The 25443-nt window shown below is 38.7% G+C and overlaps 1 protein-coding gene across 1 annotated transcript; it reads left to right on the top strand.

The window, feature by feature from the left end:
* The first annotated feature begins 1738 nt into the window (after positions 1-1738).
* Positions 1739-25032, top strand: slco2a1 (solute carrier organic anion transporter family, member 2A1). The gene is made up of 14 exons (XM_017480307.3): positions 1739-1934; positions 7595-7732; positions 8448-8610; positions 11374-11598; positions 11701-11799; positions 13145-13281; positions 13661-13736; positions 14224-14388; positions 14516-14717; positions 17270-17417; positions 21081-21250; positions 21891-21955; positions 23722-23842; positions 24131-25032. The coding sequence occupies exons 1-14, from the start codon at positions 1875-1877 to the stop codon at positions 24249-24251; spliced, it is 1890 nt and encodes a 629-aa protein (XP_017335796.1). The 5' UTR covers positions 1739-1874; the 3' UTR covers positions 24252-25032.
* Positions 25033-25443: the final 411 nt, after the last annotated feature.

Here is a 25443-nt window from a genome sequence, read left to right as displayed (position 1 = left end):
TTCTACAGTATAGAAAGACATTTTAGACAAATACATACCGTAGAATCTCAGCAAAAGGAGTAGATCATCCGGATATTTCTCGCCTACTGTTTTTATGAATACTGAGAATTCAGATATACTACTCTATTTGGTGTGTAAGAACTTCACTGGCCTGCACAGAGCCCTGACCTCACCTCATCCACATTAAACATGTTTGGGATAAACTGGAACATTGATTGCGAGCCAGGTCTTCTCATCCTTTCAGTGCCTGACCTCATTAATTCTCTTTTGGACACACTCCAAAATCTTGTAGAAAGCCTTCTCAGATGAGTGGAGGCTGTTAATAGCCATAAAATTGGGGTTAGGAGGCAACTCCATAACAATGCCCATGGTTTTGGAATGGAATGTCCACTAAGCTCATAAAGCAGTCCCTCCAGGATTTCGCAATTTTGCGATTACAGAAATGAACGCAAAATCATTCAAACCTTGCAATATTCGGAGGAGCTTGCAATTTCTCAAAATTACCACAGATTTTCTGCAGATTTTGGCCAAGACACATCGTGTGCCGTTACAACAACGCACATTCAGCAAAAGCCCTCTTCAATTCACGTGCGTCAAACATGACTAGAGCTAAAAGGTAACATTTCATCACTGCGAAAGACCGTGCAAAACAATTTCACGCAATTGCAATTTCACCAATTCAAGTAGTTTTCTACAACAACAAAAAAGCACCAAAATCTCTGCAAAGTTGCATTGCAAATTTTGAAAAATTCTACAGCAAAATCAAGCATTTAAAGCAACAATCACAATTTTTTTTTTTGTTTGTGAAACCTCGGTGATATCCTGTACTGACCGATATAGGTGTGAAGTGTCCACATACTGTTGGCCATGTAGTCTATATTAAAGCCTATAAGAATTCATTTTTAGTATTGCACGTGTAAATTGAACGTGTAAATGAAACACTGGGGTGTTTACATTGTAGTTGTACTAGCCTGAGCAGTGATCATGTTTTGTGTTAAATTACTACTGTCACAACGCTTGTCAGGAATCACAACCTGTGCCACGATTGCACTGCGCTCATTATGACTTACTGCCATCAGTCCTCACAAGGTTTACCAGAACTAACTTAGTGCGTGACGCAAAGTTGAATGCGCAAAATGACGTACTGAGAAGGCGACAATTTGCAGAAATGACAACGCGGAAACGTCGTATTCCGTGTACCTTCACGCAGAGAAAACCCGCGGCTACGACTCAAATCGCATTGTACCCTACCATATAGGGACTTGTGTCCAAATACAACACTTCATGTGTTGTATTATTTACATTGGCATTTTATTTAGCATAGTACTATGCGGTTTGGGACGTAGCCCAGGTCCCATCCTCCAGATGTGGTCAGACGAGTGATTGGTTTTTGTTCTCGTTCTCTCTCTCTCTCTCTCTCTCTCTCTCTCTCTGCAAGCGAGTCGACTCGCAGCATTTTCACCTGTACTCTAAAACAAACACGATGTCACTCATCTAAAGCACGTGTGTAGTCTTAACACGTTTGTCCTCTGAGATACAAGTTTACTGCATGACGGACGCGTGACTTTTCTTTCCCCACACAGTATTGTACTGTATACCTAATTCTGGAGGCACCCTTTTCCGAGTAGTGAATCGAACGAATCTCGATTCGTGAGTCATACTGATTCACTCGCGCCGAATTCACGGTGTAGCGCTTGCGGCGGTGGGCAGAGTCCCGTGTTACATCACCGCGTGCCATAAAACCCAACGGCGTGCAGAGCCCCGGACTCATACTGTATATCTGCATAAACATACACACACACACACACACACACACACACACACACACACTTACTTTACTACACTTTACCTGAGGGACCTCAAGAGGACCAAACATGGAGATACACAGCAATGACATTAAGAAACCAAAGTCTTCTGTACTTTGTAACATCAAGGTAAATTCTCTTCTTCTTATTATTATCATTATTGTTGTTGTTGTTGTTGTTGTTGTTGTTGTTGTTGTTGATAATAATAATAATAATAATAATAATAATAATATGGTTCCACAGTAAGAATTTCTTTAAAGTTATAATATTTTTTGTATTTATTTAGTATTGTATGCTGTAATAGGTTCACAAGTGTATCCAGCACCAGTGCCTTTTAACCAACCTGAAATGTAGCCAAGGCTGACTTCTTTCTGGCACCAGCATGTCTAATGCATTAGTTCCGAGTTTCTCAGCTCCCACTGTCCTGCACACAATCAGGTTTATCCTGCATTCACACACTCATCCAACACATTTAAAATCTGCATGACCTGGAGCAGGTGTGTTAAACAGGTAAAAAACCTGCTTGTGCGGGACAGTGTGTTCAAGACTGGAGCTGAGAACCCCTGCTTTAGTTTTTCACTCCTCTGTTGCACTGTCTGCTACTGAGCCTTACACAGAACCTACATCACACTGAGCATCAGCCATTTCTCCAAAGTGTTATTATGGAAAAGACCTGGCGCTATTCTTTCCAGAACACTTAATACATTTCATTTGTAGACTGTCTCTAGAGTGATCTAGAATTTGTCATTATATACTCAGCTGTAGCCTGTGTAGAATATAAATAAGATCTAATGATTTTTTGGTCAGACGTAAGAGAATATATTACAAAATATTAATTTACAACCTTCATACTTCGAGTGTATCTCTGTGAATTCATGTCTCTGACTGTACATTGTGTTTTTATGAAGTGTGTGTGTGTGTGTGTAACTGTTTATCCATTTCTCATGAGAGCTTTCATTTGGTTTGCTGCTTGCATATTCTGTACATCTTGCTTGCTTGATCAATTGCCATTAAACTTCGATCCTTAGCCAAGCCTTTTTCCTGGCACTGAATTAGAGTTCACTGCAGTTCAGGTGAAATTAAAAGTGGACTCGCAAACTTTTATTATCCTGCTTTAGTTTATCTGTATGGCACCTAGTTAGTGTCTGCAAATAAATAATACTCATCGTTAAAGACCGAATAGAAGTTCAGATCATATTAATTGTGCTTTGGTTAGCTTTGAAGCTCTGTCATGTTCGTAGTGTGTAAACATCATTCGACAAAGGTATCCTGGTGATACACAAGTCCATTTTCTTTGTAGCAGTGTTGTGCCAAGTGACTTTGAGCTTTTCTAGAGTATGTGTTCTATTTTGTCTCAACTACACAGTATTCAGGTCTCAGTATTAGAAGATAACCTGGACAATGTGTGGCACAGACTCTCCTACACTAACTAACTAATTAATGAAGAATACACTCTTATGTCCAAATCTTCTCTTAGTTGGTTTGCTGTTTTGCTGTACTGAGGTTTGTTTACATCCAAATCACTGCTGCCTGCGGGGGGTTACACCTCATCCTCTGTTTCTTCGTACATCATACACACACTACTTATGCTTGACATGCTTCCAGAAAAGGTGTACACAGAACAATCCCTAGTGGTGTATTTCTGTGGTGCTTCTGTTTACAAAACGTTCATCTTGATATAAATGAACGTGAAGAGCTAGCGATAAATCAACATTGTAAGGCTTAATTCAAGACTATGACGTAGCGTTAACTCAGCGGTGTTATTTACAGGCTGGTCATTTTGCTCTGGAGTTCAAAGGTGCTGTGCAGTAACAGTGTGTACTGCCATGTTTATATACTGTGTGAATGAGTTAATTCAGTGTAAGTCAGTAGTCACAGTATATGCGTGCCTGTGTGTGAAGCAAGGGAAGGGACACAGAGATAAAGAACAAAGTGTTCAGTGACTATGTAAAAGAAAGAAAAAAAAAAGTCCCTGATGTTATAAGGTTCTGTGTGACAATTCTATGATTTTGAGATACTGAGGCAAAATTCTATTAATAACGTCAATGCAGGTATAGTTTCTAACATTAACTGATTTTTCAGGAAAAAAAAGTAGAGCCTTACAATTCCATTGTCTCGAATGTTAAAAGATAACCGTTTGAAGTGTTGGCGGGATCCAACATTTTATTGTTCCGTTTTATTGTTGGTTTCACTCTAATTTTGGCATAAACTATTGATCAGTATGCTTGCAGATGAAAAACTGAATACTAAACGTTAAATGGTTGACAGCATTGTGCAGTGCAGAGGAAGGGAACGGCTGGATTCTAAATATGTTCTAAATATGTCTGGCACACAGAACTCTCCTTTCTCAGTTTAGCATGTATTAGATAAGAGAAACATTAAAGCATTTTGTAGCTAGCCCTTCCCCTGATTCTTCACTCACAGTAGGGCTCTGGGTGCACCACAATGGAGGCCAGTATGAGATGCTTTCGCAAGATGTGAAACACTCCTCCCCTTTCATCGAAAGTGTTCTCAAAGTGAATGCATCCTAGGCTGGAGCTACAACTGGAACAGAGAGGGCTGGTTAGATTTGAAGCTTCAATATAATTTCAGAAGGCATTAATGAGAAATGACTGTATACATTGAACTAAAAAAAGACTGGACCAGTAGAGCTATAACCAACATAACAACTAGCAAGACCACCAAGGTTATGCTAGTCCACCAGTATGGAACGAACGGTCCATGTCTTACACTAGATTGTAGAAGAAAAAAAAATCAGAATTGGTACAGAATAAATGCAAAGATGTTTTTCAAAAGAAAAAAAACCAGATTTAAACTTTCATTCCATTTACTAGCTTCCTAGACAGCTGAGTGCAGACCTGCCAGGACATAACTGCTTGACAGGAGGATAAGAGAAATATGTATCTGAAAACAATCTTTACGACAGCTCGCGGTTCTGGTTATCCTCCAAGACTTTGCAAGTTATTTGCACAATCACTTCATTACAAAAGAAAGTAATATGTGTCTGCACTCACCCGAGGCAGTTGTAAGATTGTCATTAATGACTCAATGAGCGATAAGTACAGGTGTCATCGCCACACTGTCTCCCAGAACGATAGAGAATGAGCCTGCCAGCTGTAGCTTGCAAGAGATCCCATTTGGAGTCTGAGAGCTAATATACTATAGAGTATACGCAGAAGTTATGATGAATGTTTATAGCTCAGGAGATAAACTATCTATCTATAGTGGCGGTGTCAATCCGAGAGCCTTCGGCTGTTGAAAAGATGAAAACACCCTTCTACAACTTTGTTGCAATACAACACTTGAAATGATCCAGACTTGCTCTGGCATAGCCAGGCTAAATAAAGAACATTTTCCTGCTCTGTTTATACAGTGAATTAAAAGGACATCATATCAGTTCATTAGGAACGCTAACAAAGGCATTCGTTAAGGCCAGTTGAGCAAAACAAGACTATTAGAGCAGGTTCGAATATGAAAAAGCGTTTGCTGCAACATTTTAGCAACTAAAAGGTTATTGTGCTTATTGTGTGCACCAACAAACCATAAACCAAATAATGAGCACCTTAGAACTGTTCCAGGAGATGATGGGAGGCTTAGCGCCTGCCCGTAGCTGGCACGGAACAAAATTTGTCTTGTGTTTTGCAGAATAAATCCAGTCCAAGTCTGTGCTATGAGATTTCCTCTTGTTTCTGTGCCTTTTGAAATATCGTCTCAAGTCCTCCAAACCAGACATGAGTGAGAGAATATGTAGCATCTTTGTGTATCTCTCTCTCTCTCTATCCTTCTCAGAGTGTTCTGGGAACTGATCCAAATTGATGAGCTCTGATCTCTGCCATATCTTTGACAAAGATGTGAATAAAAAGCCCTCAAAGCAAACAATCCCACCTGCACAGTTTAGTACTTCTGACTGCAAAGCGCAGGTTGAACAGCGTGCATTATCATGGTTTCAACCCCTATTTGGTAAATGCCTGTTATGTGACAGATTCACTGTTTTACTCTGCACCTTTGGGGAGTGAACTTTGCCTTTTCACACAGTCATACTCAATAACCTGAAAAATAGATCCTTCAGAAACATTTTTCACACTTGGAGCCTTTTTTTGTGCTCTGATGTAGACAAAGCTGTTTAGCTGGGTAATTTAAAACAGAGAGCCTCACACTCCATTTGGAATACACACTCTGTTCAATTACCAAGTGACTCTTTTGCACAGTGTTGCATTAACCTCAATTCAGTGCTGTTTTAGGAACGTTGCTGTTGCTTATGTATAGTACTGTGCAAAAGTGTTAGGCGCATGCAAAGAAATGCTGTAGAGCAACGAAGCCTTCAAAATAATTAAATTAAATGTTTTTACGTTTAAAAAAAATACCGTTAAGTGCAGTAAACAGTAGTAAATGAAACAAAGCCAATATTTGGTGTGACACAAAATGTAAAAATAATAAAAGTAGTCTCCAGGACAATTTGTGCAGTTTTATAAGGAAATGAGCTGTAAGTTTTATTGAGCATCTTGCAGAACCAGTCACGGTTCTCCTGGAGACTTTGACTGTCGCAGTTGCTTCTTATTTTTGCAGCAAAACCCAGCAGCCTTCATTGTGTTTATTATCTGAAAAGTGTCTCTTACATAATATGCCGCTTTATTTACTGATATACAAACATTTTTCTGTAACATTTAATTTTGTGCTGGAAAACTTTGGGATGTTTGGGAATCTAAAATGTTTTTGTACTGACTCGATAATGTAGAAGTCATAAGATAAAAAATTTATAACAAAGTTTGTACCAAAAAAAAAAAAATAGGTTGCCTAAAACTTTTGCAAAGTACTGTATAGTGGCACAGTGTGAGGGACAGAGGAAGTGGGCACAGTATGAGGGACAGAGGAAATCGTTCTGTACATCTTGAGGTCAAGATTATTTTGTGCTCAACTTGCTTATCATCATCTTCAGTAACCGCAGTGTGTCCGGAGCCCATCCGGGGAACACTGGGTGTGACGTGAGAGTACGCTCTGGATTGGATGTTAGTCCATTGCAGGGTACCATGCACACGAAATCAGTGCCACTATCTGTATCTGTTTAGTGCTCCAAATATTCACACCTGTATTAAAAACAAAAAAATATTAAGCATCCTATTAATATCTGTATTTGATTGTTTGGTATGAGTCATTTGTTCATATTTGGTTGCATTCCTAATGAGCACACACATTCACACACACACACATTCACTTCTTGGGGCAATTTAGAGTCAGTAATTTGCCTTGTACCTCCGGGTTTGGGGATTCAGTTCCTGCCGCTGCTCTTTGTGCCGGAGATTGCATTTTCTTCTCGTGGGGTTTCCTTCGGGTACTCCGGTTTCCTCCTGATTAGCATCTCAAAATTATCCATAGTGTGTGAATGCGTGTGTGAGTGTATGCAATTGTGCCCTGCGATGGGTTGGCACCCCATCCAGGGTGTCTCCTGCCTTGTGGCCCAAACCCCTGGGTTAGGCTCCTGGTTCTCTGTGACCCTGTGCAGGATAAGGATAGATGGATAATCCACCTACTGCCATGTTTTTGGAAAATAAAATTGTACTTTTGAACCCTTAGGAAAACCACACGGACACAGGGATAAAATGCGACTGAAAATGACAAAGCCAAGGCGTGTCTCTTGCTAATGGACTAATACTGACATTTCTGCCGCATTGTCTCTATTTATTTAGACAGTATGTTGATCTTACTGGATACAATGCAAATATTAAAATGTTTATTGTATCTTTTTTTTTCTTTTTTGCTCATTGGCTGACCTACTCTCCCTCCTCTCATAGTTCTTCGTGTTGTGCCATGGCCTGCTCCAGCTCACTCAGCTGCTGCACACAGCGTACTTTAAGAGCACCATCACGACCATCGAGAGACGTTTTGGTCTTGACAGTCTGTCCTCAGGAACCATCTCCTCCCTTCATGAGGTGCTCAATGCACAGCAATTAACACCACACAACCATGAACTAGTCTGAGTTCAGTGTCAGGAAAGCAAAAGTTTAAGGCTTGAATTTCTTTCTTCCAGTACAAATTTGGACATTTGGCAACATTAGCATTTCCCTTAATGAATTCCCGTAAACTTTTTTTAGTTTCACTTTTCCAGGACACATGTGGTTTGTCATGACTGTCGTGATGATTTCCTTTCAAACTGCAGACATTATTACAAAACGTCTTACAGCATCTTGACATTGCCATCTAGGTCACAACAGGAACTGCAGTAGATGTCATAAGTAGCACATAAAGTAACATGTACACATATACTGGGTACTTTTTGTCCTAAGAGTCAACCTAAGAGATTCAAACACCAACTGTAAAATTTCCAGTTAAACATAAAATGTAATGGTGCCATATTTCTCACCAGTAGCAAATTGCCTTCTGAAGGTTCATCCTCTTTGAAGTGATGTCTGTACTGAATAATTAATGTTAGTTCACTTTCATTTAAAACCCCAGCCAAGATTTGCTGAAACATTGCTACACTGAGTTAGTAAAATTAGTTAAAATATGCTATCTGAGCATGTTTACCTTGCTGCTGTTTAGCAATTCAGCAGGAAACCTGAAATAAATAGAGTTTAGTTCCCCTGTAGCCTGTCCTAAATATGCAGAGTAATGAGACGTGTGTGTATGTGTGTGTTTTCTGTGTAGGTGGGAAATATGGTACTGATAGTGTTTGTCAGTTACCTAGGAAGTCGTGTTCATCGCCCTCGTTTTATTGGACTCGGAGGCATGATGATGTCCATTAGTGCCCTGATTCTGACATTACCTCACTTCCTGTCTCCACCATACTCCTATGACTCCGTCCTGAAAGGTGAGCACACTCTATCGCCTGCATCTCTGATCACTTTGACATGGTGACAACATTGTAATTTATAAATTAAACTGAATCAACTGAAGACAATTTTGGGACAAATATTGTTTAGTAGGGTTTAGACCAGGAGTCAGAGACCTGTGGGCCAGATGCAGACCTAGCAAAGTCTTTCAGTGGACCAAGCCGAGTACTTGAAAACTACCGTAGCAGAGACAATAAATACATAGCCGCAGTTTAACAGCTCCAGTTTTCTAAACATGAACCAGCTCGGCTTCTCTGTTGTGGTTTATCCAATCACATTCATTTATGTAAGTTATTTAACTGAAGACAACTCATTGGACAGAGACTAATAGGAGGGCTAGAGATTAGCTCATAAAACGGGGAGATTTCACAGATTTTCCTGTACTTTCACAGACTTAATGTCTGAAATCATGTTTGAAATAATGTTTAAAGATCAATGGCCAGAGAAATTTGCATTTAACCTCTCTAAATCAATTCAAAACAGAGTTCTTAAATGTTCACTGTTCAATGCACTAGGCAAAACTGGTCATGTGAAGCACCACTGCAAAACAAAACTGTGTACATTTTTATTATTTTGTTTAAAGATTTTCATTTTGTACTGATCTTCAGAAGCTACATAAGATTGTTTCCCAGAAGACAAAATAATAACAATTTACACCGATCATCCTGTTCAAAAGTTTACTTCCCACCTGCTCTTAATGTATTGTTTTGCCTTTTTGAGCATCAGTGAATGTTTGCACCTTCTGTAATAGTTGAGTACGAGTCCCTCAGTTGTCCTCAGTGTGAAAAGATGGATCTGAACATCATATTGCCACTGTTGGAAAGGGCTCAAATATGCAGAAGATGCTGGAAAAATGCTAGATTTTTCTGAAGATCAGTGAGCAGTTTAACTGCTCAGGACAAACGAGGGACTCATGAACAACTATCACATAAACATAAAAACAGTTGTTGTTCAACAAGGTAACAACAAACAGTATTAAGTATTAAGAATGTAAACTTTTAAACTGGTTCATTTGTGTAAATGCAGTTATTATTGTGTCTTGTGGACTATATGTAAACATCTGCTATATGAAATAGCTTATTCAGGGCAGAACTAAATAAAAAACATGATCCCTCTTTTTTTTCATTAATTATTAACATTTTGCAAATTCTGCAAGGCGTATGTAAACTTATGACCTCCACTGTACAGTCATGAACTAATCATTAATTAATAATTAAGCATTAAAGGTCTCTATCCCGCCATGCAAGTTGCTTATCTGGACCTTTACATGCAAGCAATTTTAAGTGACAAATTTTAGTTGACTACTCTTGGTTTAAATACTTGAGGGTGTACACACTAAGAAAAAAACAACAACAATTTCTCAACAGTTCTTTTTAAATGGTTAAAGGTTCACACATTTTATCACGGTATCTAAAAATGTAATTTTCTTTTGTAGAGTTTTACAAACCTTAAGGGTTGAAGCAAAGGGACAAACTAAAGAGCCCTTTGGCCTACTCTTAAGTGGCCACATTTAAGCATTTAGAATCTGGGCTAAAAGTGGCTCAAATACATCCTACCATGATTTTTAACAATCATTTCATTTTTTGGGGTGATTGGGTGAAGGTGAGCCAACTGTAAGCTCTGGTTCATATCATGCCTGTGATAGGCAACTTTATTGAGCTCATTGCTATCATTCCACAGTGATATGTGCCAGAGTAAAATGGCTAGACTGGCTCAACTCTGTTTAAAATTGCTCTAGATACTCTAAAAAACACATCCTCAGGGCCTTGAACTCGTGAAAATAATAACCACCCGTAGAATCAAAAAGCAGACTAGAAAACTAGACAAAACATAGTGGGGGTCTAAAATAACATCCACCAGTGGGAAAGATATTGTAAACAGGACAAGGTCTTAAGAGCTCTCCTGTACCTTTAGCAACAGGAAGTTGCTTTTAGAGCCTCTGCACCATGGTGAGCTACATCTCCTCTTCGCCACAGCAAAAAAGACAGGTTTGAAAAAGCAAATATGACAGATTTGAGAATTAGAACATGAGTAAAGAACAAATTGTATTAGAATCAAGTAAACAAAAATATGAAGAGTTAAGATAAATAAGATAAAAGACTCTGGGTAGTCGACGAGTTCTGAAAATAAGAAGTGTGGGCAGAAGTAGAGAGGAGGTCATAGATTGTAAATGAAAAAGGTGTGTGGAGTGTATTTAGAGATTGCGAGGGCTGTGTCCCAACAGGCATTAGCTGCAAGACATTAATCTCAGTGCAAATGAAAAAATACAAAATAGGGGAGATTAGAGCACCCTGGAATTATGGATAGCACATTTTTCCTCCCTTTTTTATCATGTTCTTGTGATATCTGCTAATTGTATGACCTGGTACTACCAATGAGAAAAAAATTAGTCATGGGTTAGAAGAAACACCAAAGCACTACTTGTTAACCCTCTATGTCAGTCAGTTTAGTTATTACCTTTTAATGTAAGGATGCAACTAAATAGTCATATTTAAACAGGCAAATTCAAACATGTCTCTCAGACAGATGCACACTGTAGCCAATCATGTGACCTTCAACAAGGACTGAACATTTCCATTTGAAGTTAATGCTGTTTTGTTTCTGGATTTGCTGTTTGGCTTTTGGTTGGATAATGTGGTTGGAACATATTGGGCACAATAACCAACACATAAAGTTCCAGTTACATACTGAGGTACTTATACTTATATACTCATGTTAGCATGTACCTTTCTGTCCCACAGAAAGCAGGCAGGACATGTGCAGTGTCCATGTTCTACATGTCAACATATCATCTGCTGAGGCATGTGGTAAGCTGGACACCCACAAGTTTGTGGACAATACAAAGCTTTGGGTACTCATGGCCACAGCCCAAGTGATGTTTGGAATTGGTTCTGTCCCAGTTCAACCCTTTGGGATCTCATATGTGGATGACTTTGCTGGGCCTGGCAACTCCCCACTCTACATTGGTAACTACTTAGCTGTTCAGATCTGTAATATTGCCTTGGCAGAGGGTGTACAAGGATGCATTAATGCTATGTTTCTCATAAGAATGTATTTCTTTGCTCTAGCCATACTCTTTGCCGTGTCCGTGTTCGGGCCTGCCTTTGGTTATCTCCTAGGATCTGTGGTACTGAGAATCTATGTGGATGTGGACAGAGTTAATGCAGGTACAGTTTCTTTTTCAACAGACAATTCTTCTGATTGAATAAATAGTTCTTGGTTTCAGCTGCCATGAACACATTTTCATTTTTCTTCCCTCATGATTAAAGCTCCTGATGAAATGCTTGATGATTGGCTGAGGAGCAGAATGATATTAGCACAGGGAAGATAAAGATGTGCAGAGCATGGGATTGCATACTGTGGGGTCTGCTAAATTAAATGCATATTTCATCTTTAAGCCTGACAGATTTATACAGCCCCAGTCCTGATTTCAGCTCTGCTGCTCTGTCTGTGAGACGACAGATGCCAGATATCACATTAAATGGACAGGATATTTCTGTCCACTTATGCCTTAATGATATACAGTACTTGTCAGTGCTCAGATATGATACATGGCTGGAATTTATACAGAAAGGATGTCAAAGCAACTGGATTAATATAGTTAATTTTTTTTTAGCTTTTTATTTTTAATTAATGCTAATACTGTAATCTGTGGAAATAAATGGAAAGACTTCCCAGCAGATTGGAGGTTATTATGACAGCAAAGGGGGACTACATCTGAAATGGAATATTCAAAAAGCACACATGGGTGTGATGGTCAGGTCCACAAACTTTTGACCATATAGTGTATATGTAAAGTACTGGTCACTACTTGCATATGACAGCTGTCTCTATCTCTATACAGCATATAAGGGTGGTTAGATGGAAGTACTTTCTCACAAAAAAAAAAAACCTCCAAAAAAGCCAAGCCCACCTAAATCACCCCCAAACCATTTAGCAAAATGTGTTATGGTCCAAGTTAGAACTGTTTGGGCATTATATCAGAGAACACCACAACCACAGTGAAGCATGGTGGTGGGAACATCATGCTGTGGGGCTGCTTCTCTTCAGATGGGGCTCTAGGGAGTTAGAGGGAATTATGGATAGCTCCAAATACCTATCTATTTTCTCTTTGACAGCTGAAGACAAAGAGGATTTTCACCTTCCAGCATGATATTGATCTAAAGCACAAATCCAAGTAAAATAAATAAATAAATAAAATAATAGGAACAGCTTCAGAAGAAGAACATCAATATTTTGAAATTCCCTAGTCAGAGCCCAGATCTAAACGTTGAGAAAACCTGAGGAACAACTTGAAGAAGTCTGTGGAAACTTGATGATGATAACCTGAAGGACAGAAACGTTTGAATACATGTATGGCAAAGGAGTGACAATATTTTTCATATTCATTGGAGAAAGTGTCTGTTAAAATTGTGCTCTACCAAAAAGAAATCAATAATTGGCTAGGACTTACTTGAGATGAAACCTTGAAGCCATACTTAAACCTATACTCATGCTTTCTTTCTTTTGTAGCAGGGGCTCAGGAGTTGACCCCAGTTGACCCTCGCTGGGTTGGAGCGTGGTGGATGGGTTTGCTGGTCTCTGCTGGGGGGATGTTCCTCACCTCCATCCCCTACTTTTTCTTCCCCAGGGCCATGCATGTAGATAATGTGAGTCCTGCTATTACCTATCTACTTTCACACAACCTTTATACTGTTTCGCTCTTGCTACTGAAACTTCCTGAAATATGGGATTTTATTTTTAAAGCCATTGCAGGAATAGTATGAATGAGTACCTCATACTCTGAAATACTGATAAACTGAGAATATTGTCTCTTCTTATACTGCTAAGTAAAACCTATGGCCTGAGATGAAGTTAAGAACCTTGTTGTCTGTTGTCACTAATGTGAGATTATTATTATTATCACACATTTCCTCCAGAATGTAGTTCTTCCTGTTTAAAAAAAATGTATACATCTTCCAAAGGTGCTGAATACTGGTCATTCACAAAAACAAGGTGGTTTTATTTCACCACTGTGTTATTTTGCAGAGCATTGCAAATGAGCGTGACATTTTGAAAGACAGCCACAAGAGTTCTGACATCTCCATGCTGGAGTTCCTCAAAAGTAAGTACACTGCTCCCTATCATGACTGGTTCAGTTTGTGGAACTGTGACACGCTCGGACAGTTTTGTAAATACAACTGACAAGGATTTCCACCACACGTCCGCAGTGACATGACTCAGGCTCCCAGGTTGTCAACAATCATATGCTCATTGCTTACTCATTTAGATTGCACAGTATGCTGCCTGCCAGGCTCTTTCTTGACTCATACTGGCTTTGGGTTGTGCTGAAACAGGATCTGACTACATCTTAGGGGTTAACAGCTCTGACAGCATGACTTGTTCACATATTTTATTTATTTCTTTATTTATTTATTTAATCACGGACAGTACACATTAATAATACAAAAGAAATGTAATATGTGCCAGATTTAGCCAAATTGGATCATTTTCATCTGTAGTCCCAAGGCAGGTTGTTATAATGACCAAATAGAAAACAAATAACCAAATATACCATATATATTAGAAATGCACTTGTGTTTTCTGCTCAGTGTTCCCACGCATGTTTGTGCGGCTGTTGCTCAGTCCACTTTTCTTGCTGCTGGTTCTGACCCAGTGCTGCTTCTCCTCGGTGATGGCCGGACTCGCCACCTTCCTCAACAAGTTTCTGGAGTGGCAATACAGCACTTCAGCTGCTTACAGCAGTCTTCTCATAGGTGTGTTATAGCTTCAAGCAGAGAAAAGATATGGACACTGATACATGGTCTCTGTACATATAATTACACAGAACACAAAAGTCTAAATTTTGCCATGATGATGAAAACGTGTGTGTTGCTTGCCCAGGTGCTGTGAATCTGCCTTCAGCAGCCATCGGGATGCTGTGCGGGGGTGTCATTATGAAACGCTGGGGCCTATCACTTCGAGTCATTCCACGTTTCTCTATAGCATTACTCACCCTCTCCACAGTGCTGTGTGTTCCTCTGTTCTTCATGGGCTGCTCCACTCAAAACGTCTCTGGGGTTTACCCAAACAAGGGATCCAGTGGGTGAGTTACACACAGCGAACTAATAATTACATTAATCTATGTAGCATCCACTATTTACACCCTTGCACTATTTAGCAAAATGAAGGTCCCAATGACACCTTAGATTTTATAGCAATAAGCTTGTAAAATATATCTTAAAATAACTCTCCAATATTAGTGATATAAACAGTATACTTTTGATGGCCCAGGTGGGATTGTAAATAAAAAAAAATTATACAAGTAACATAGACCCCAAAGCTTTTAATTGCTCTTAGGCAGTGGTGTGTTGTAACAAAAGAAAGTCAGAAGTCACTCTAGATAAATGCTGTAAATGTAAATGTTCCCAGATGGCAAACTGACATTGGGTCAACAATGGTTGCCATTGGGTTTGTTATCAATAGTGCTCCTTTGTACACGTTCAGCCAATGTTAGGTCAAGTTTGACAGGGTTCTTATGAAAAGTGTTTTTTGCCAACATTGCTACCTGGGTAAAAGTAAAAAAAAATAAAAATAAAGAAAACACAGAGAAATAAACCTTTTGTTATAGTATTTAAGTATTTTAGGGACTATTTCTAATTTACAGAACTGTAAGTGTTTGTCAACTTTAAGTAAGGTAATAGAATAGTTCTTTCTCCAACTTCAGTCTTTTGTGATCGTCAGAAATATACAGTCATTCAAACACCTTCACTTAATGCATCTTTTACTAATTTCAGCTGGAGCTGATACAAACTAACTTACAGGATGACGTCCTATGTTTCTTGGAAATAAGCTAAAAAAAACTAACATTATTATTTCAGAAACTGACTGAAAAATAGCTATGCTAAATTGCTCCTAAGTGTGCATATGTGCATGGTACCCTGACTGCATCCCATTCATGGTGAATCCCGGCCTCATGCCCAGCGTTCCCGAGATAGGCTTGGGAACCACTGTGACTCTGACCAAGATAAACCTCTGAGCCTGAAGAAAATGAAGAAAGAAAGAAAAAAGAATGAGCCATCTGTATAAAAATTTATTTTGTGCAAACTTGCATAAGAGTATACTTCCTTGTGAAATGACCCAGTTTCTTGTGAAACCATTCATCATTGTGCAGCACATCTCTAACACTCATCATTGGAGAGGATAATGCTATTAGCGTTCTAAGGAATTACAAACACTTGAGTTGCACACAGATAAAAGCACACAGCTCTGGCATAAAAATCCAAAAACAAACATATTACATATACAATGAGGGGGAACATTTCCAACTATTTTAGTGTTTTTATGTTTTATTTGGATTCTCATAACCACTGATCGCACTGATTTATATGAGAACTTCCTGCATTTTTTCATAAGTAGTGCTTAAATAAGATGTTCAGCCAGGCTTGGGCTAATGTTCTAAACAGCTGTGCCTTTTTGAACTGTACAGCTGGTTGAGTGCTGCTCACTGGTTTTACCAGCAGTACTAAAACACTGTAGAAGTGAGTTGCTAGAAGTCACCAGATGATGCCATAGACTAATTTGAATATTTGCATGAGCAGGCACATGTCAAAACTTGGTACATGGACAGTAGATTTTCTGAAGGCAGTCAAACCAACTCTTTAAATATTTACAAAATAATAAAATCATTACAAAATCATTACAAAATCATTTCTATCAAGAATGCAGACACAAAAATGCAGTGGTAGGGTATAACTAGACATGATGGAAATGGTTACAGATGGATTACTTGTAAATTCAGCCAAGAAAAGTGTTCAAAATTAATAACAAAGAAGTGCATGGCTGTGACAAACAACAGCGCTCAGTGACTAGTCACTGGGAACAACAGTGATCAGTGATTGGTTGTTGGGAACAACAGTGATCAATGACTGGTTGTTGGGGACAACAGTGATCAGTGATTGGTCCTTGAGAAAAACAGTGATCAGTGATTGGTTGTTGGGGACAATGGTGATCAGTGATTGTTTGTTGGGAGCAGCAGTGATCAGTTATTGGTCGTTGGGAACAACAACAACAAATGGCAGTGGTAGCTTAGTGGTTAAAAATGTTGGACTACTGATCAGAAGGTACAAGTTCAATTCCCAGCACCACCAAGCTACCACTCCTGAACCCTTGAGCAAGGCTTTTAATCCTCAACTGCTCAGTTGTTTAAAGTGAGATAAAGTCGCTGGATTTGTCGCTAGGATGTTGTTTGAAAGGAAGTTATTAAAGAGGTATAATAAGTCACCAAATCTAGCAACAAAGTCACTGGCAAAAGTCATTGGCAACATTGGAACTCACAGTCATAAATGTAAAGTCATAAAACCTTCCCAGTGGCCTTATGAGGTTCAGTTGCAGTGTCCTTTAAGTTTTGTTTAAGTGCTCCTGTGAAGATGCAGAATATTATATGCTCCTCATACTGCACCTACCTCCTTACTTTTACCAGATGAGAAAATGGGGATTAGTGTACACAATGGACTGTTTTTTACACCGAAATAAATTTACAATGAAATAAAACACAATGGGACATTAATTAGGTTAGAGGTCTGACATTCCTACATTCCTTGTTTGCCTATATTCATGCTACCAGTGCATTACATTAACGACAATATCTTCCTACAGACTATTTTTATCCTGCAATTCCAACTGCTCGTGTCCGAAGAACGTTTTCAACCCAGTGTGTGGGGAAGACAACATTGAGTACCTTTCACCGTGCCATGCAGGCTGCACAAGCTTTACCAAGGACCCCAAAAACAAATTTTGGATTCAGGTGAGAGGACTAGATCCCTAAAAGCCAGACACTAAAACTCCTACTAATGAACTCTTGATTTGGTTTGTGGCTGCCATGCTTTTTTAGCACATAAATACACTATATATATAGCTACACTATATGGCCAAAAGTATGCGGACGCCTGATCATGACCCCCATATGTGGGTTTTCCCCAAACACAATGTTGAAAGCGCACTATTGTATAAAAAGTCTTTCTATACTGTAGCATTACAATTTCCTTTCACTAGAACTAAGGGGCCCAAACCTGTTCCAGCATGACAATGACCCTGTGCACAAAACAATGTCTGTGAAGACATGGTTTGCCAAATTTGGTCTGGAACAACTTGAGTGACCCCACAGAGCCCTGACCACATGCCCACTGAACGCCTTTGGGGAGAACTGGAACACCAACTGCTCCCCATGCCTCCTCACCCAACCTCAGTGCCTGATCACACTAATGTGCCCAAATGGGCAGGAATTCCCACAGCCACACCACAAAATCTAGTGGAAAGTCTTCCCAGAAGAATGGTGGTTATTGCAGTAGCAACAGGAGTACCAGCTTTAGAGTGGGAAATTCAACAAGCACATATGGAGGTGATGGTTAGGTGTCCACATACCTTTAGCCATATAGTATATGTGTAAATACATATAGTTTCTGAATGTTAGTGGGAATGTGAGCCTTCATATTCTATTGGAGCTCATGTAGTGCCACAGTGGAGCTTGAAGGTCAGCTAGATTAAAAAAAGCACAACAATCAAGTGGCACACTTATAATTAATGGCTACATTCAGTTAATTACTAATTAGCTGCCTACACAAGTTTAAGTAGACAAAACAACTGGTACATTTTAGAAAGATTCTCTTGGAAGGACAATTGTGTGGTTATCAGTCTTGGAGTTTCTCCTATTAAATAAAGTAAAGATCAATTACAAAATTACAGAATCCCTTACTGATAGTCCATAGTCATTGCTAGGGACATTATGCTTCTACATTTAAGTCCTACTCATTTTTGTCCACCCACAGAAAGTGCATATTTAGCAATCAACACTAACTAAGTTAGCCATCTTCCTAAACACAGCACATTGCTAATATTGCCAGCTAAGTAGTTGGAATGTTGTTCTTCAGCTTGAGCAGCATTAGCTATTTGACTTTAGTAGCTCTCCATGTTTGCTAATATATATAGAGTATTTTCTGATTAAAAACTTATGTTATAACTGTTGTATAATCCGGCAGATTCAATCAAAGGGTGAATTAATCAATAAGAAACGTTTTGTGTCTGTCAGAAACCTAAATATAACCTTGGGTGTGTTGTAGTCATGAAAATGTCAGTGCTGACAGTATGGAAAGGCTAAAGCTGACAAAGTAATAGATCACGATGTATCAGCATTTAAGCACATGATTAAGAAGTTGTATCCACAGAAGTGCAATAAATAAGTAAATGTTTGTGCTTGTGTCAATGACCTAGGATAGATTTTGCCTAGGATTGACTTGGCCTAGGAATAATTTGGCCTAGGGGTAACCTTTTAAGAAAATAAGTTGACTGAGCTTGAGCCACAATTATAAACAACACATGATCAGAATGAGTGAACTGTGGCGAAAGCTTGGTGTGTGAATAAAAGAGAAAGGGGGTAAACCCCGCCTGAATGAGATCATTATTTCAAGAGAGTATAAAAGCTTGTGAAATTATTGTATTCATTCAGACTATCTGCAGAGGTCTCAGTTTTATTTGACTTATATAAAACTTTATCTTTTGACATCTAGAACCCTTTGTCTCTGTAAGTTTTTGACTTAGATTGGAGACATTTTCTACAACAATAACAACACAGTTTATGCTATATTCTAAATATTGTAATTTAAACCTAGCCCAAGAGCTATAATATTGTGCAAACCTATAGCCATCATCTCTAGCAAGCTTGCTGGCATTAACTACTACAGTTGCAATCAAAATTATTCAACCCCCCATTGCAATTCAGGTTTATTGTCAAAATCTACATACTTTCAGCTGATTGCATTGTACAAATCAAACTAAAGCAATTTAAATAGTTCAACACAACAAATGCCTCTAGTTGTTTCCCTAAATACAACTGAAAAGGCAACTTATAATGATTTCTCCAGTTTCAAAATTATTTAACCCTCTGAATTGAATCCTTCACAACAGCACAAATATGCAAAATAGGTGTCTCAAGCACACCTGATTCAACTAATCAAGGGCTTTATTAGTTGCACCAGGTGTGCTTGAGCTGGAACACATGAAATACCTGAACTGGCTAGGGGTAGAAAACATTTGAAATACCTTAATGGGGCAGAAAAAGGAAGCTCTCAACGGCTGCAACCAGATTTCTGAGAAGGCAGGTTGTAAAAAACTCTCAAGTGACTGCAAAAGACCTGCAGCAAGACTTAGTGGCACCAGGCACTGAGGTTTCAGTGAGCACAGTAAGGTGTGTACTAAATGCAGAAGGTTTACGTGCCAGACTCCAAGATGTACACTACTGACCCAAACGCACAAGAAAAGTCCGCTCGAAATCATATAAATAAGCCACAGAAGTTTTGGGATTCTGTTCTGTGGCGCGATGAAACACAACTGGAACTTATCTGCACGATGGATCAGCGGTGTGTCTGGAGGAAGAAGAATGAAGAAAGATAACTCTGTCCACAGTCACGCATGGTGGTGGCTCAGTAATGCTCTGGGGTGCTTTGCATCCTCTGGCACTGGAAACCTGCAGCGTGTGGAAGGCAAGATGGATTCATTGAAGTATCAGGAAATCCTAGGAGAAAACGTCATGCCATCTCTGAGAAAGCTGAAGCTTGGGCATCATTGGATCTTCCAACAGGACAGTGATCCCAAGCATACCTCAAATTCCACCAAGGCTTCGTTGCAGAAGTCCTGGAAGATTCTACAGGTCCATCACAGTCACCTGACTTGTACCCCATAGAAAATCTCTGGTAGTATTTAAAGAAGGCGGTTACAGCACACAAACCCAAGAATATTACTGAACTGGAGGCCATTGCTCATGAGGAATAGGTTAAGATTCCTCAGGAATGCTGCCAGAAGCTATGCATCTCGTATACAGCAGGTCATAACAGCAAAAGGGTGCTCTATATATATTTTCCAATTATACCCTTCCACTGCATTTTTGTGTCTGCATCCTTGATAGAAATGATAGTATTTTGTAAATATTTAAATAGTTGGTTTGACTGCCTACTAAAGATGCTTGCCATGAAGGGGTTGAATAATTTTGAAAGTGGAGAAATCATTGTAAATTGCATTTTCAGTTGCTTTTGTGGAAACCACTTGAAGCATATATGTATACTGTAGTGCATGTACAAAACATAATGGATCTTAATGAGAACCGGCTTGAAGGTTTCCACAAGTTTTTTTTTTAAAGTTTTCTTTGAGGATTTTCTGGTTACCATTACATACCACCACAACTGAATAGGGCCGTCTTTCGTAGATAATTATCATCAGAATACAGTTATATCAGGAACCAGTAGGGACACCATATTCCACTAATCTAATAATCACAGACACAAATAAAAACCCATTAAGAAAAACACATTCCACTATTCTACAACATTTTAATCTATGAATTTTGATGTAAATTTGGGAAATTGTGGTTTTAAATGCAGTAAGCACACTCTGACAGCCCCTTTATTTGTCCACACAGTCCTTCAATAACTGCAGCTGTGTAATGGTGGGTGCTGGTATGGGTGGTGCACGTCCCGGACACTGTGCCAACAGCTGCCCTCACCTCCTCCTGCCCGTTATCTTCCTCATCTCTATAGCAGCCTTCATCGCCAGTTTCACACACAACCCTATCTACATGATGGTGCTCAGGTACAAACACACACACACACATACACACACACACGCACATACTTTAGTATATTTTAATGAAAAGGAGTCACTGAGATAAGAAATAAAATGTGCAATTGTTCAACAGCAATTTGTCAGTTTTTATTTTTTATTTTATATTAACTACATGTAGTACTTTTTATTCATTTATAGTTATATTATGATGTGGAACATCTTCCAAAACAAGTTAATTCTTGTTTCAACAGCTATAAACAGTTTTTTCTTTCTCTAGAATTTAATAAGACAAAAAGAAACCCCAGAAATTTGCTTACTGAAGACTTTTTGAAAAATAAAAGTTACAGTTTTACCTCTGTTACAAAGCGCTGGCACGGGTAGAAAACTTACAAGTCTCATACATGCACATCTCTGTGTACGTTGTTACTATAGAAACAATAGAGTAATTAAATGAGCATGTTAATATAAACCCTGTAGCTGGAACTATTGTCTGAGCTGCTGTTACAGAATATTAATCAACAACTTCTGACCAATCAGAATCGAGCATTCAACAACTCTGAGGTATAAATCATAAAGTCTCGCAAGACCCAGGTGTTAGATTTCATCAATGATGCAAAGATGTTTGAAACTCAGTGAAAACATGATATCTGTATTTCATTTCATGCAGAACAGTGCCACAGGAGGAGAAATCTTTCGCCATAGGAATTCAGTTCCTACTCATGAGAGTTCTTGGTAAGTAGAAACCTCATTCAGCACTGGTTAAGCATATTTTCTTTCTTTCCGTAGACATGCAAGAGGTTTGAGAACATTTGGCAAGTCTCCTACTGTAATGATATAGACACTGTATCTCACTGCTACTGGGATGAATAGGGATGATTAGCTGCATTCAGGTGGGCTCAGTAGACTTAGATGGAGTATGAGTCACACAAGAAAAAATCTGCCTTCTTTTTAAGGCCAGTCCTAAAACAAGGTAATGGGTAAAGTTTATATGCTCAGTGCTTAGATTAGAGTAGAAAAAAGGGTATACTCCACCAAACGTTTGTGCGTTTTACTACAAGTATTTTAGCACCCCCTAGTGGTGACACAGTAACCTTTATGCTTCTAAGCATAAACATAGGAGTTTACATACAATATATTCCCACTGTTAATTTAACATCTACAGTCTTTATATTAGCTCAGCATAACATAAAGTGAGTCATGTACTTTTTTTGTATAAATTTAATACGCTTGTGTCCATTTCCGTGCACTGCAATCTTAATTTGACAGTCCTGACCGGATTCATTCTCGACTTAATGATCTTGTGATCTTTATATTCCTGAAACAGTTAACATTATATAATTCTTTGCATGATTCTTAAATCCTTAAAGTCATGGCTTCTTATTTATTTCTAAGAATATTATTATTCATTAAGTAATATAAATGATTCCGTGCCTACCAGTAATAGCAAAGATGTACAGTATGGTTATAAGAGTGAGGAATGAGAAAGTCTGTACTCACTGATGACTTCTGTGAGCTTAAAGGGTTTCCTCCTGTTCTGAAGACACCATGGACTGCATAGATTTGCACTTTCCCTGATATAAAACACCACATACAACTTGTTAGCTCATTAACAAGAGCTCATTAGTAAGAGGTTCAGCCTCGATGATCTATTGAAAGCTAATAGTGAATGTGTTTGATAAGTAACATACAATAAATAACAGAGCAATACTACAGGGTGTCCCAAAAGTCTCCATACACAGAGGATTATGTTTGCCAGCACCATGCCGGTTGTGCCGTCATCAGTGGATGTTCGTAGACATCCGCTTCCTGGTTGGTCTGCAACACTTCCAGTCTTTTTGAATTTGTTAATAAGTTTGGTAACATTGTCGTGTGTGATGTGCTCGCCATGTTTCCAAGTCCATCGCAACCTTGTGACAACTTCCCGATCCAGCCATGACAATGATTTCAATACATTCTTCTTTTGTCAAAGGCATTCTTAAAGGCTATCTGAAAAAAAATATATGTAATATAAACGTATGAATAATACTGAAGTACAGTACAGTTAAGTTGTTCCACTGTGTGTAATTACTTTATGGTTTGAATTATTCTTCCTGATAGGGAAATTTATCATCATATTTAATGGTAATCAAATACCGTAGTAGATATATACAGGACAACAGAAAAGAAAAGCGAGCCAGAGAGAACTTAAACCCATATTAGAGAACAGTGGGTTCATAAACAGCCTACAGCCATAAATCACATCACTTTCATAAGTGATGTCTTACCACAGGGCTTTTGTGCATTAGTTTCACCCCTGAACTCTTACTGAGAGGACTGAGGTCTGATTCACCAGAGTTAAAAGTTTAAATGGTAAAATAGGCATTAAGGCCTACCTGGCACACGCTCAGACAGTAAAAGCTTCAGCTAAATGTGCTCTATTTATTTCATTTAAAAACTGCATGTCAGGGTTCTAATCAAGCAAGGAGTGAAAGTAATTGCTTTTCTGTGTGTATGTACAGTGTGGCTACCAGCTCCTGCCATTTTTGGGATGACTATCGACTCCACCTGCATTTGGTGGAAAAGATTCTGTGAGAAAAAGCTTGGCTGTGGTTACTATGACAACAACCTCTTTAGAAATAGGTATGAGAATGCTTTTACTTGGCCTAAATGCACATGTGGGTTTGTTTCGTGCTGAAAATAATAACCTAATGAATATTGCACATGTACATTTCTGCAAAAAATAACTACGGATGTTTATGGGAGCACAAACCTAAGTGGTGAAGGAATCTTCTTAGCCTCTGTGTTATTAAACACGTGTTTGACTTCCTTTTATGGCACTGAGAAGATGACTGTAATATAGTGACAGTGAATAATGATGATGTTTGTGATATTCAAGAAGATGATGACGGTAATGCCTGTGGGTTGCAGGTATCTTGGTTTGCAGGTGATGTTTAAACTTATAGGCATCGCCATGCTGGCTCTGATAGGCTGGAAGGTTGGAAGAACCCGAGAGTACAGTCTGGAGAAAAGGCCTGAGGGAGCACTGTGATGCTCTAGTCCCTGTCAGCACGTTCATTCTGTAGGAGATACCTGTCTTCAAGAGTCCATTCAGCAAACCAGACCATTGACGCCTTTTATTACACGCCACCTTCATTCATGGCTTTCCTGAAAGGGTGTCTCTGTAATGCATGGATGGATGTTGTCTTCCGCTTTGCACTGACTTGCAGCCATATCCTATAGATGAACCTGTCTAAATCTGGAGAGTTTGTGCCAGTGTTCCATCTTTTCACTTTATGAACTGTTAGTTAAAGATCAACAATGTTCACGTGTTGTAATACTAATTCTGACAGACATTTAATTTTTCATTCTTCTTCAAGAAGATGATTTTTTTTTTAAAGACTTTTAGGCAATTAAAGTATATACTGCTGGTTGGAATGTCCTGGTTACTCACTCAAGAAAAAGAAGAAACCTGTACCTCTGTTCAGTCTTTATTAAGTGTACTGAATGTATTGTGGTGGACTCATGATTAAGAGGTTTCACCCTCCAGTTGGTGGATATGTGAAGAATAAGTAATGGATCTTACAATGTCATAAAAATGACACATTTAAGTTTATAGGTTCATTGTCTATAATAGAGTTACAATATTTAAGAGGCCTATAATTGGTCATGCAAGTAAAACATTTAAATGTATTATTAGCATTTATTATATTTTGTTATTGATGGAAATGGGTGTCTTCAATATTTGTAAATATGTATTTTTGTACAAGTTAGGAATGTTATATTGCATAACCTTAATTTTTGTCACAAGTAATAAAATCCTGCGATCACAAGTTGTCTCTGCTTTGCTTGCGGGGGTAAAAAAAAATGCAGCTGCAGCATATTCTGAGTAGCACAGTGATGCTACATATACATAAACATATAACTTTTGTATTTTTGTTTAATAGCTTTATGCAGCTTTATAATAGCTTTGTTTATAATAGCTTTGCCTCACAGTTCCAGGGTCCCTGGTTTGATCATGAGCTCAGGGTACACTCTGTGTTTTCTCCAGGTACTCCTGTTTCCTCTCCCAGTCCAAAGACATGCATGGTAGGCTGATTGACATGTCCAAAGTGTCCATAGTGTATGAGTGCATGTGTGAATGTGTTCGTGATTGTGCTCTGCGATGGATTGGCACCCCATCCAGCATTACATTTACATTTAAATTTAAATTTATTCATTAAGCAGACGCTTTTATCCAAAGC

Source organism: Ictalurus punctatus, chromosome 11 (assembly GCF_001660625.3).
Source record: "Ictalurus punctatus breed USDA103 chromosome 11, Coco_2.0, whole genome shotgun sequence".
Classification (NCBI taxonomy): domain Eukaryota; kingdom Metazoa; phylum Chordata; class Actinopteri; order Siluriformes; family Ictaluridae; genus Ictalurus; species Ictalurus punctatus.
This window is presented reverse-complemented; position numbering and strand designations above follow the sequence as displayed.

Excerpts from the sequence above, each read along its gene's own strand:
- slco2a1 (XM_017480307.3), top strand. The coding sequence starts at position 1,875 with ATGGAGATACACAGCAATGACATTAAGAAACCAAAGTCTTCTGTACTT. Across the intron at positions 11,800-13,144 it reads TGTGGACAGAGTTAATGCAG|CAGGGGCTCAGGAGTTGACC; the intron begins GTACAGTTTCTT and ends TTTCTTTTGTAG. Across the intron at positions 13,282-13,660 it reads GGGCCATGCATGTAGATAAT|AGCATTGCAAATGAGCGTGA; the intron begins GTGAGTCCTGCT and ends GTTATTTTGCAG.